Source organism: Bicyclus anynana, chromosome 10 (assembly GCF_947172395.1).
Source record: "Bicyclus anynana chromosome 10, ilBicAnyn1.1, whole genome shotgun sequence".
In the NCBI taxonomy this organism is placed as follows: Eukaryota; Metazoa; Arthropoda; class Insecta; order Lepidoptera; family Nymphalidae; genus Bicyclus; species Bicyclus anynana.
Genome location: NC_069092.1, coordinates 881726 through 895801, shown reverse-complemented (window position 1 = coordinate 895801; position 14076 = coordinate 881726). Strand labels below are relative to the sequence as shown.

At 37.0% G+C, this 14076-nt stretch overlaps 1 protein-coding gene across 1 annotated transcript; it reads right to left on the bottom strand.

Moving 5' to 3' along the window:
• Positions 1 to 1368: 1368 nt before the first annotated feature.
• Positions 1369 to 9074, bottom strand: LOC112047921 (synaptic vesicle glycoprotein 2A-like). The gene is made up of 10 exons (XM_024085224.2): positions 8935 to 9074; positions 6646 to 6807; positions 5890 to 6052; positions 5267 to 5388; positions 4790 to 5034; positions 4260 to 4420; positions 3393 to 3525; positions 2427 to 2725; positions 1773 to 1900; positions 1369 to 1516 (listed from the first exon to the last, which is right to left on the bottom strand). Exons 1-10 carry the CDS (start codon positions 8999 to 9001, stop codon positions 1455 to 1457), a joined length of 1542 nt encoding a protein of 513 aa, XP_023940992.1. The 5' UTR covers positions 9002 to 9074; the 3' UTR covers positions 1369 to 1454.
• Positions 9075 to 14076: the final 5002 nt, after the last annotated feature.

Here is a 14076-nt window from a genome sequence, read left to right as displayed (position 1 = left end):
ATACACTTGAATAGTTTCTAGTGAATAGATTGCGCGTGAGTGTATTTTCGTGCCATTTTCCCATCTTTGAGGAAAATCTGCGGATAAGCGGCCAGTTGTAAAGAGGATTCTGACAAAACGTTATCTACGACTCTATTATTAAAAGGTAAACACAAAATAATTCAGTACCTTTTTTTTTGTCTATTTAGCACAGCTAGAGAGAGATTTTAGCCGACTTCCAAAAAGGAGGAGGTTCTATATTAGGTATGTATCTTACCGAGCCCAGTGGATATGTCCTCTGCCTTCGATTCCGGAGGGTGTGGGTTCGGTCTGGGGCATGCACCTCCAACTTTTCAGTTGTGTACATTTTAAGAAATTAAATATCACGTGTCAAACGGTGAAGGAAAATCATCCTGAGGAAACCTGCATACTAGAGAATTTTCTTAATTCCTTGCGTGTGTGAAGTCTGCCAATCTGCATTGGGCCAGCGTGGTGGACTATTGGCCTAACCCCTCTCATTCTGAGAGGAGACTCGGCCTCAGCAGTTGAGCCAAAAATAGGTTGATAAATTAAATGTGATTATATTGTTTTACATATTTATAAGATTTGTTGTATAAAAAATAAAATCGAAATTCGATAGTTTTTGTTTGATTGATATTACTATATTTTTTGCATAAATTGCATTGCGTTTGCGTAGATTTTTTTATGTCTTACTCTATTATTTCAATTGTTTTATTTCTAAAAACATATATTAAAAAAACTAATATTTGACTGGAGCCAAATCATCGTTATCAGATACTAAATGGAAATTTTCTTATTCAGTTTGTTGGTACCCAGTAGGTACAAGTTGTTGACAAAAATCCCATTACACACAGGTACTTGTACTTACCTAATCTAATCGTTGTTTTGGAAGTGCTTCGAGCTGAAGATGCTCCTACTGTATGAGTGGGGATAAAAACCACTTCCGTCATTTTGTGTACTAATGTAGTAATGTACTAATAACGTATAATATAATATAATGTATAATATAATATAATTTTGGAGTAGGTATCACAATATCTGTAAGTATTAAAAAAAAGACAATAAGTCAATACGACACGAAGCGTATATTTTCACTATTAAATAGTTACTGATTTTGTTCCTTATTTTTTTTTTATTCAAACAAAACGATTCAGTAGGTTAATTTTGAAAATCAGTTCAATAGATCCAAAAATTACCACAACACCATAAATTTTACTTTTTTATAATATAGTATAGATTTGATTATTTATTGTCTGTGACTTGTTTTAACAATATTCACTGTTTGTTAGCTATTCATAATCTACCAAGTTATTTTTAACATCCAACGACCAATAAAGGGTGTTCCAAGAGATTCTATTAAAGCTTTGGATGACATAACATTTTATTTAATTTAATTAAAAATAACAAATGACGTCTGTGTTTTCCGTTGAGGTTGTGATCTGATGTCATTGTTTTCACTTGGCGAGCGCGGAGACTGCGGAGTCAGGTGGTAAGAAACACGCCGTTATCAAACCCACTGAAAAATAAAATATAAGTCATCAGATGACTCTCATCATGCAGATCAGGGTGCAAGTCGAAGTCATCTTCAAAAAATAATAATTTTTTAAGGTTAGGTTATATCGTAAGCTTAGCGTGCCTTATAAAATATCTAATATTATAAAGCTGAAGAGTTTGTTTGTTGGCTTTTTATTTATTATTCCCGTACTCCTACGAAAAGGGAATACACGCGGGTGAAACCGCTCGGCATCAGCTAGTCTTATAAAAGTACTTACGTATGACTAGCACGATGTAGCCGGCCATCATCGGCTCGCAGTTGCTGATCAGCAATGCTCCGATCAGCTGCACGCTCGCGAATCCGAAGCCTCTCGCTACCATCACCGACAGGCAGGTCGCCATTCCTCTACAAACAGCAATTATTGTTACCGTTTGACTAGTATGTTGTAAGAATACGTTAACTCTGGCAAAACCGAAACATCGCGCCATTGCCAACAAACAATCATGTCGCCATGCCTCTCTAAGCAAACAATATGTAGCAGCTAGTTAGTTAATCATAGTTTAAGATAAACTGCTGATCAGTGCGCCGATTAGCTGCATGCTGGCGAAGTTAAAGCATCGTGCTCGTGCCACCATCACTGACAAGCATGTCACCATGCCTCTACAAGCAAATGCGATTTTGCTGCTAGCTTGTTATTGACAAATGGCGATGGGCGGGAATTATTGTGTTCCTAATAGGTAGTAATTAATGACTTTACTATCTATTCAGAAATCAGAATCTACAATGAGCGAGAACAAGTTCAGCAGTCAAGTCAACCAGCAAAGCGACTACTGCATTAAAGTTACAGATTTTGAATACAATTACAAACTATGCATTTTTAATTATCAAGAGCATTGCACCATTGCATTAGCAAATTTTTTATACAACTCACCTCAAATATGTCGGATTCAGTTCGACCAAATAGCTGTTGATGTTTCCCAAGATCAGAGCCACGTAGGGGAAGATGTAGAACATCAGCATACTCAGCATCGGTACTCTGACGAACATGAGAACTATTCCGGCTGTTATGCAGACTATGAACACCAGTAGTGTTGTCTTCTTCTTTCCTAAGGGCCCGACGATGAACGTGAGCAGGAGGTTCAGAGTTCCGCAGAGGCCGGAGTAGATGATCACGGCATATAAAGTTAGGGGTCGGATGACATCGTCACAATCTCGGGTTATTTTTGATGTCTGAAAATTGTATAAAGATTAATTCAATTTAGGAATTTATTATCTTTAAAGTACCTACAGAGATTATGCCGGAAAGCGGACTCCACGTAGTGGGATCACGCATAGAAGAAGAAGAACCTTTAGAGTACCCTCGTTAATCGTTATGATCAGGTTAACTATAGATTTTGTTTACGCTACTAGCAAGAAAGTTAGGGCCAGTGGACACCAACTATAACTATAATGGTGATTTTAAACTCCACATCGCGTCTCCTATGAAGGAGAATGTAAACTTTTTCAGAAGTCTACATTCTCAGCCTAATATTTAATTTATTTTAATCTAAAACCTACAAATTGTACGAATATAAATTAACAGAAAGGAGTAGACGTCCACAGATCCACATCGTACGTAGCGGACGGATAGCATCAAACGGATTGTTGTATTCTTTGTAAAGAAAAACATAAAAGTGTTGATTGACCACTGATTCCCATCGTACGAATCGCGAAGCGTCCGATACGTACGATGCGGACGCCTGCCTTTAGTGGACATCTCACTAGGTGGACCGACAAAATCAAGCAGGGAGCTACTGGATGCAGAGTGCTCATGTTGTTTGAAAATCCTTACAAGAGACCTGACGTGGACGTCCATTGACTGATTATAAAAGATGACGATGAAGTTAAAAGAACGTACAGAATTAGCGTATTTTGAGGATGTAACTCGGATGGAAGCGGTCAGCACTTCACAGAACGTCTTTCCCGTCGTGTCCTCGCCGTTGAAGTACGCGTTGCTCATCGTTGGCACCCACATTGTAAACCCCGTCGACCTGGACATTGTAGGTACATTTTTACAGCTTCAGGCTCAGACTAATTACTGGAGTCCGGTGAAATATGACTTGAATGAACTGTACTTATCTATAATAGCAGAAGCCATGCGTTTCATTCGCTTCGTTCTCCTTGCGGATAAACTAAAGCCCATGGTACCCAAGCCCAGGTACTCATAAATAACATGGCTTTCTATTGGTACAAATATTTTCACAATCGGTTTCGTAAATCCCGAGATAACTATTTATCTCATTCCGAAGTGCTCTTATTCTAGACTGTATGTTAATAGAGTCAATCGCTAATGTTTTTTTTTTCGGACCCTGGCCACTAAGTAATGAGAATCGTGATACCACTTTTCCGTACGGTCTCTGGCTATTTGGCCAAGGTTGCACAAGGGGTGCCTTATCATTCAAATGGCCTGGACTGTAGACCTGACTCTGGCCATAGAGAGAAGATCTACGCCCAAGCTTTTTCGTCGTACATTTTCCAACACAATTATAGCACCTATTTGTAATATATTATAATTACTAATAATAATATCTTATAAGTAAAAAGTAATAAGATACTCAATACGTACTTAAGTTTCCACTTAAAATAATACCCCTGCATTTGTCAGGAATTACTGTAGAGTATTTGTTAATCCTACCAACAAGTATAATCTACAGTGATACTAGATACAGTAAGTATCTATCAAAAATGTTCAAACGGCCATGCTCTCAGAGTATGAAGAACTCACGTCATATAAGCGCAAAGCAGGATGAAGTACAGCATGAGGGAGTTCTTCAAGAGTGGCGGCTTGAATAGCGGCGCCGTCTGGTTCCACATGTGGCGGAGGATGGAGTCGGACGAGCTCGAGCTGGTCTTCAGGTCAGACTTCTCGAGGTGAAGTGTTCGTACCTAAAGAAATATAGTATACTTGATTTTCTGACATTTATTAGATAAATTTCTAGAATTATGAAAATTATCAACTTGATATTATTTCTGGAAATAAAAAAAAATATTATCATAATAATATTATCACCGTGAACTGCACAAGAAAATCGCAGTTGATGGTGCTACACTTAGTAGGTAGTCTAAGTGCTACACTCTCGTGTTTAGTACCCAGGCCCTATTTAGTTATAATCGATTTAAAAAAAATTAAAATTGACTACCTATTTCCGAGAAATCAAATATTTAATACTGATCTGCTATAGTTTTGAGCATAGTAATGAGATTTGATTTTTTATAATGAACATTTTGCATAGCTCAATGGGTGCTCATACTCACTGGGTAATTGTCATAATCCAGTCCAGTATTGGAGTGATACATTTTCTTCAAAACGTCCAAAGCTTTGTCCTCTAGGCCTTTGCTAAGAAGGAACTTTGGGCTTTCTTCTAGAAGTAATATTCCAATAATTCCTAAAAGCCCAGGAATACATAGAATCTGCATGAGTAGTCTCCAAGGACGGTATTCCATGCCCAACCAGGGCACGTAGATGTGGAATTTTAGAGAGAAGGTTGCTAGTGCTGGCACTGTGGAAAAGGAAAATATTATATCATGAGATTTCAAACTTAACTAAATTATTCTGTAAAATGCTATATTACAGGCGATTCGACGCTTGCAAATACGGCAAATTATTGTAAGCCACATTTTCTACACTTATAATAAATCAGTAAAGAAGTTTTGGAAATATATTTGTTGTACAGAATTGTACATGAAATATATTTCCAAAATAACTATATGGATTAGGCAATGAATACTTACGAGAGATGAAAAGTTGTCCGACCATGGTGGCACTGGCCATAAGGAACATGAAGCGACTGCGGTACTGGCGCGGCACCGTCTCCCCGAGCAATACAAATGCAGCTGCGTTAGCTGACGATGAACTGTAATAAGCCAGAAAAAGAAAAATATACGTACGCGAAATACCTAAGAACACATTGCTATGCTAACCTAAAGAGCTGCAAGCCTTTTAAAAAGTGTATTAAATAGGCTGATCAATCCTATTTTGTCCATTAAATTCACATTACCTATGTTTTCTCGAAATGAAATTAAATGATCATTGATATCAATAGTGAATGATTTTGTTTATTTAGTTTTCTGGCGATCAAATGTTGGGTTTTCCATCTTCCAATAAAATCTCAATAGTAGCTCAAAGTTTCAAAGCATTGCCAAATGATCACATTGGACTAAATCATTATTATCATTAATCATCATTTAAGTGTTCATTTAGAGTCAAATATTATCACTAACCGGCCCGCATCAAAGCAGCGATGGTGAGCTCCGATATTCCTTCTTTTATAGGAGGAATGAGGCCTGTAGTGTTAACAAAACAGACTGATATCGATGAAGATGAAGATGAATATGATGATTTAAGAAGGACTCACAATCCAGCAGACAGCAGCTTCAATAAACAGAGACTAGTAAAGTTGGGCGCGATGCTGGTCGCCAAGTTGAAGAGCAATCCGATCGGCATGGCTACGATCATGGTCTTCCGTCGTCCGAGCGTGTCGGCGCACAGGCCCCAGGCGTATGACGACACCATGATACCTGAAGTTAGGAGTTAAAAATATATAGCCTCAGGGTTCTACAGGGTTAAATTTTAGGACCTTTTCTATTTTTAGTGTATAATATCGGCTTTGTGTGTATTTGTGAAATTGTTTTGTTTGTTGGTGATACAATATCTCAACACCGAGTAGCATGATTAATGGTTTTCCGTGGTCGGCGTGACGGCGTATAGGCACCATGATATTTCATCTTCTCTCTTCACTTTTTGATTGTTGTTCCCGATATCATATTCAAATGAGTAAACGCGCGTACGGAAATATGTAGCTCTAATATCACAGTTACGCGCGAGTATCAACGCGAAAAATGCCTCATCTGAACAGGCAGTTCATATTGTAATTATAGTAATACAGATATAAAGGCACTGGGTTTCACAGGGTTCAATTATGGGTCCTGTTCTGTTTTTAGCGTCTGTCACTGATTTTAGTAATTACGAGTATGTTAAGGATATTTGTTTAATTGCACTGATTGTTGTTAAATAATACAGGTCGGCATCGCTGTGTTCAGTCTTCCGTCGGCAGCGGCTGATGATGTATATTTGATTGGAGTATTTGAAGCGTTGGAATTGTGATACGAACCTACCAATGGTACAGCGGACAGCAGTCCCTGCTGGTTCGTCGTCAGGTTCATATCGCACGTCACGCTCGGCAGCAGCACGGAGAAGCCGAAGATGTCGATGGACATCTCGAGGATAAGGAGACAGCACACCGACAACATACCATACGTGTACTTGCCGAAACCTGAAATTAGTTTAAGTAGGTACTTATATGCCGAGCCGGGATAGCCCAGTGGATATGACCTCTGCCTCCGATTCCGGAGGACGTAGGTTCGAATCCGGTCCGGGGCATGCACCTCCAACGTTTCAGTTGTGTGCATTTTAAGAAATTAAATATCATGTGTCTCAAACGGTGAAGGAAAACATCGTGAGGAAACCTGCATACCAGAGAATTTTCTTAATTCTCTGCTTGTGTAAAGTCTGCCAATCCGCATTGGGCCAGCAGCGTGGTGGACTATTGGCTTAACCCCTCTAATTCTGAGAGGAGACTCGAGCTCAGCAGTGAGCCGAATATGGGTTAATAATGATGAGGTACTATTGTACCATTACCATTTATATTTTTGGAAGGATAATTTGCCATTACATTTTTATATGACCAATATTTCCATTCGCCTCCAATATGTTGCACAAATCTGTAGCAGAAGTGGGTAGGTAGGTACTATTATTCTACCCTTTAAAGAGCGTAGTAAAAAATAAATATAAAATAATAATATAAATAAAATGTTCTAAATAATATTATGTAAACCTAGTCAATCGGAAAAGTAAAAGCGCAGAACAGTATTTTCCATAATTTAATCTCATGTAATTATTTGTTTACTCGTTTATGTATTCGTAGTTACATAGTAGATTCATTTAGCTTCTTATAATACTAGCTCAGTTCCTTTCTGTGTAGATATTTACCTACTTGCCTGCTGGCGATAGCTTGATTTATTATCAGAATGAAGATCTCCAAACAGAGCAGCGTCGAACAAATTAAATTATTTCCAAGTTTTCGCTCTTAAAAACACAAAGCGCTTCTCATGGCTTCCGAATGTAAACAAGGCATTAATGTAAAGACGATGTATTATAGATAGCGGAACAAGACCAATTAATATAATAATAATCTGTGGGAATGACGATCTGTTTTACATTTTTCCAACTACATTAATAGGTAAGTATAATAAATATAAAGAAAACCAGTGTAAATAAATCAGTAAATCAATACTCGTAATTATTTATCAGTGGCGTAGCCCGGCGTCGATTGAAAATTCGCCACGCCACGTATTAATTATTACTTTAAAGGATATTATGTTAAAGAATAAGTCTCGAATTTTAAAGACTTTAAAGCTAAATTATTTTAGTCTAATTATAAATTTATATCGTACAACTTATTGAAAATTAAGATACCACTGCTTCGGAAGAAATCTATTAAGGGAAATAGCCAACCGAGTGAGCCCAACATTACTGCAGACTTAGAAGTGGCAATATTTTGTTAGATTTTGCCTAAAATTTCAATATTATTTATTTCCATTGACAAAATTTTGGTGCCACCCGAGCCAATGGTCTCCATTGCCCCCACATCGCTACGCCATCGATGAATAAAATTTTGTAAATTATGTCGCAGATACCCAGTTAAACAATTACTATGTCCGGAGTTAAAAATTGTATTGAACTAGGGGCATCTAAATAATTCTAAGTCCGGGACTGTAACGTAGTACGAGCAAACTGTGTACGTTTGTCGTTGATTGATTTCTATTAGAGAAGTGATTGATTCCTGTTATTGATACTCATAACTTGTAAGAAACTAATACTGACATAAATAGAACATATATAATTGTATAATGCGTCTAAGGAGAAAAACGTATTGAAATAACAATTTCTTACAAAAATGCTTTCGTATTATTGGAGCACAATAATTAGGATTTTGGCATTTATTCGAGCTAGCATGGGTAAATAAATAAGTTAATTAAAGAAATAAAAAAAACCGACATAAATTCTACAAAAACTGAAAAGAAAAAAACAAGTTCAGTCCAGAAGTGTAGAAAGCAATTATTAGATAACAGTCGGGTAAACCCTGAACCCCTTAACCCTTAACCCTTCTTGCAGTCGGGTAAAAAATATATCATCAGAAATACTCAACAAGCAAATCAGATTTAAGGCAAGGTGTCTTTTAGTTGATGCTTATGTATGCTGTTTTTGAAGGTTTTGTCTGTTTTTCAAGTAATGGTTGTGGTAAAATAAGCTAAACTAGAAGCTGGCCACTTCTGACTTCCAATCATTAAGACTGGAGGAAAAAAAATGTATTTCGAAAGAATTAAAAACAAAAACTTACCGCTAATATCTAAAGCATCTTCATATGTACATTTCTTTAAAGATTTGTCGCTACCCATTACCTCCATATTTGTTATATTTAATTAATTTAAATAATGTTTCAGTCAAATATTCAAATAGAATCGCGCGTGCATTCAGAGTCGCGATCTGCACTTTTGTAAATAAATGTTTCAGTGATTGCAATTGTGAATGACTTTCAAAGTACATTTTAGTAGTAAGTGAGCTCTCTCAGTCCTTGGGCCCAGGAACACGATATTTATTAATTACTAGCGGACGCCCGCGACTTCGTTTGCGTGAAAAGTCAATGAAAACTTTCAACTACCCCTACCCCTATCCCTACCCCTACCTTATCCCTACCCTCCCCTTTTTGGCTGCACGAGCGACGAAAGCTTAAAAAATGGAGTAACTTCTCCCGTTTTCCCAACATTTTCAACAACAACACAGACAGACAAAAATTTTACTGATTGCATTTTTGGCATCAGTATCAACCACTAGTCACCCCCTGATAGTTATTTTGGAAATACAGAATTGACCTCTCTACAGATATATTATAAGTAAGTATAGATAGATAATATTGCTCAAACTGTGTAGGTACGTGATATCCATGGCGAGTCGTATGAAAAAAATATTGGTATAAATAACACGTGTTCCTATCAATTGAGCCTAAGCAACACTTAGCCAGTAATGCTTAATTGTGTGCAATATATTTTGTTAAAGAGTTTAGCTAAAAATATAAACTGAAGCCGGACAATTTTAGTCTCTACCTTCAGTAGCCAAAATCTACTTCCTCTTATTAACTCTGGCACAAATACCTAACCCTATCACTACTTCATAATATTTAAATTAAAGCTTCCTGAGGCTTTTGTTATGAGCCGTGATAACCTCTGACTTCGATTCCGGAGGACGTCTGTTCGAATCTGGTCCGAGGCATGCAACTCCAATTTCCCAGTTGAGTGAATTTTAAGAAATTAAATATCACGTGTCTCAAACGGTGAAGGAAAAGATCGTGAGGAAACCTGCATACCAGAGATTTTTTTTAATTCTCTGCCAATCCAGCCAGGGCCAGCGTGGTGGACTATGGGCTTAACCCCTCTCATTCTGAGGGGAGACTCGAACTCAGAGTGAGGGTTAATAACGAAGCTTTTGTTGTATGCTTAGATGAAAAGACATCGCAGCATGGCAGGGTGTAAAAAGTAAACTAAACTTTTACGCCCATTAGTTTTGTCTGTATGTCGAGGAATCTTTCAGTCGGTTGGGGCATGTAATTATTCATTTACATTAGAAGATACATGTACATAACTATTTATTTAGGATTGAGACTTTATTTGCCTATGCACTATTGTGACGTAATTGTATTGTTAATTTATAGTTAATTCATTAGGTAATGTTTAAATACCATAGAAGTTACATTGTCTGTTAAGAACAAAGGATATGGTTTGCTGATGATTGCTGCGTTTTGTCTGCTTTTGTAAAACTATCATCAGTAAAAAAAAACATACATACAGCCGAACGTAGAACCTCCTCCTTTTTGGAAGTCGGTTAATAAGTATACAAACTATACTGTACGAAAGAGAGATAAACGCTGAATGCCTCAGTTGCTCTAGCCAAGTGGCACTTCGATTCTCTTTCTACTATCGCTAACGCTTCGAAAACTAGAAAGATGTATGGGAATGACGTGATCAAGATCTGTCATTCGCATACATCTTTCTAGTTTACGAAGCGTTAGCGATCGTAGACAGAGAATCGACGTGCCACTTGACCAGGGGGGGGGGGGGGGAGCTGTCCAATTACCTACTTTCTATTTAACTTGTATCGCACTCAAATTCACCATCAAAATTGTCGGCCGTTTTTTGAATGGGTCGAATCAAAACCACACACATCGAAAATATTAACACCAACAAATATATCCTGTGTATAACACACACAACTATCATTAAATCGTTATACACACACGTATAATTTTAACACATTGAGACATCGATAACATAGACGCAGTTTGTTTGAACACGTTTGATCATGATCAAATAATTTAGACAGAACGGTAATGCGAGGCAGGGTCTAAAGAAGATAATTGGCCTGAGCTAAAGCAGATGCTATTCCGCTTTGCAGTAGAAGAACGGGGAGGCACTGACACTATGCGTACTTCTAATCACTTCTATATACAATACTTATTTGCCCCTTTAAGATCCCAAAAATTTTGGGTTACTACAATATAGTACTATATTCTTGCGGTTACTTTCTATAGGTGTAAGATATTCTTTAGTTCGAAAGGCAAATTCCAGTGAAAAAGAAAAGCCAAAAACGTTGCCCTTTCGAAAAGTTACTGTTTAATTTAAAAGCAGGTTTTTATTTCACCTACCTATATTACTCGTTCATCATAGCCTGCAGACTTAACTATCTAGCTAATAATGTATTGTTGATTATTAGCTAGTTTTCAGTTATAGGAAAGAACTTTTTTTTTCTTTTTTTCTAAAAGAATACTTGCCATATGTTTAAAATATGACCAATATTCCCATTTCCCTCCAACTAGTCGGGAAATACTGTATTAGGAGTGGGTACGACAATAGACCAACGGGGCGGCGATCGAACCACCACCCCTCAGTGATAAGTCCAACCGCTCTTGTCGCTGAGCTGTTGAGGCTCTAAATATTTTGAAAACATTATAGGAGAATAGCCACATTGAACGTCGTTATTTAAATACTGTTGACATGTTTTTCTTCTCTTTACTCCAAATTAAATATATATTTTTAAGGTAAAATAAAGTAGCTGAAATAAAGACGAAGAATTTGTAAAACTCAAAATACATAGGTAAGGAAAAACTTTTGTATAAGGAATTTTTCGCGAAACATTTGTACAAGCAACATAGCGTATAACTTTTCCGCGCGAAAGAAAATCAATAGAAGCGAGTGTACGCCTGCGTGTCTATGCCGCCCTGGTACACTCGAATGTTTGGCGACTTGTCCCAAAGAACTTCAGAAGGAATTTCCAATGGCATTTTGAAGGAATTCGAAAGGAATCAACTCTAAAGAATGCGGCACGCCGCGTGGTTTCAGTGTTTTGTTTACATCCGCTGCTGAAACACATTGGATTATTTTTAATCATAAATATATTTTTTATTGAAAATAAGCTCAGGTTATAAAATTTTAACATTAGTTTAGTTTCTATCACATTATGTTTTGTACATATCGTTTAGATAGTAATTAATTATATTGCATATAAACTTTATTTACGAGTATATTAGAATTTTATTAAAGATTTATAGTTTCAAATTGTAAGAGAAAATATCAAATACAACACAAAACATCCGGCAGTGAAAACACGTTGAAAACTCGTTTCCTTCGTTTCATGACCGGCTGAAAGGGGAAATTCCGCGTTACATCCGGAAAATCCCCCAACAGCCCTGACATACAAGGTTTCTCTACATCCGCTTTACCAGGGGATCATAGGACTTTAGAAACTCCATTTCAAAATATAGGATGTACGAAACGTATTAAAACTAGCTGACGCCCGCGACTTTGTCCGCCCTTAGACCTCGTTATCCCTCTGGTCTAAGTAAACTAATATTATAAATGCGAAAGTAAGTCTGTCTGTGTGTCTGTTACCTTTTCACTGCTAAACGGCTGAACCGATCAAGATGAATTTTGGTACAATTGTAAATGGGACCTTGGAGCAAAATATAGGGTACTTCTTGACCCTAAAATAAAAATATTAGGGGGTGAAATAGAGATTGAATGTTTGTATGGTAAGTCATTCATTTTAAGAGTTACAGTCCTAAAAATTTGTTCATAAAAGCTTCAAAATATAACGTAATTCAAAAATTTTGAAACCCCTAAAGTGGCAAAATAGGGATTTGAGAGTTTACATTGATTTCCACGAGGACGAAGTCGCGGGCGTTCGCTACTAATTTATAATGAATGATGATTATTATTTTTTCATAAGTATTATAAAAGCAAAAGAAGTTTTCTGTTGACAGTGCAAAAACCATTTTAATAACGATTCATTTACATTTTCTTTTATAATTTATAATATTTAAATTAAAAAAAAATACTACGAAAATCTAATAATCACATCCATTTGTAAAGTGACACGTCCATTAGTTTTCGTACGTCAATGTTTAATAATGGGGTCGGAAAATCAATACTTTGGCGCGTGCGTAGAGCAAAGCGCAACAATTGCTGAGACCAACCGCCTAAGATCTTTGCGCTCCTAGTACTGCCGCCCACAAGTCAGAAATTTTCCTGCCCTCCTCCAGGTTTTCCCGGAAGCTAAGACCTTAAGCTTCCGGTCTCTAGGGCGGAGAAGATTTCCCATTTTCCGGCCAAGTTCAAGTGGTGTTGACATTTTCCTTTTCCCGCAGTTAAACGGTAGGGAAATCGGAGGTAAGATTTTGTCGGTTTGCGCATCTTTCTGCGCAGATCGAGTGAACAGGTGCCTGTGAGATAGTTGTAATACTCATTTCTCTTTCTAATGCTTACGGGTACTCCTGTAATAGTATATTATGTTTTGCTGATCTAAAGAGCAAGATCCTCAAGAACTGGCCGTTTAAAGATAAAAATAGGATAATAGAGTAAGAGTGGAAAAAATAAGAACAGATTAACAGAATCAGCTTTAAGTGGTGGGAAAAGAATTTACAGAATTTCAAGACAATTTGTCTAAGATTGTTTAATATCAATTGATACTCTTTGAAGAATTGCGGTAAAATGTAGTGAAGGCGCCTAAAGATCGTTTTTGTAATTCAAATTATGCTTTCAAAATATAGTTTGGCTAGGAGTTTTTTGGGCAACCTACTCTAAATAAACTTTTCGATATACTTTTTTGATAATAAAACACTTTTCACTTAATAAACAGACGATCTTATTTACTTCGGATCTTTGACCCCACACTGTGATTATTGTCATAGTTGCATTATGGTTATACCTCTACTAGCTGACGCCGCGTGGTTTCACCCGCGTGGTTCACGTTAGGAAATACGGGGATAAAGTATAGTCTTCCTCGATAAATGGGCTATCTAACACTGAAAGAATTTTTCAAATCAGACCAGTAGTTTCTGAGATTAGCACGATTAAGCAAACAAACAACCTCTTCAGCTTTATAATATTAATATAATATCGAGTATCAAGAGATTCTAAATAAAACATACTAA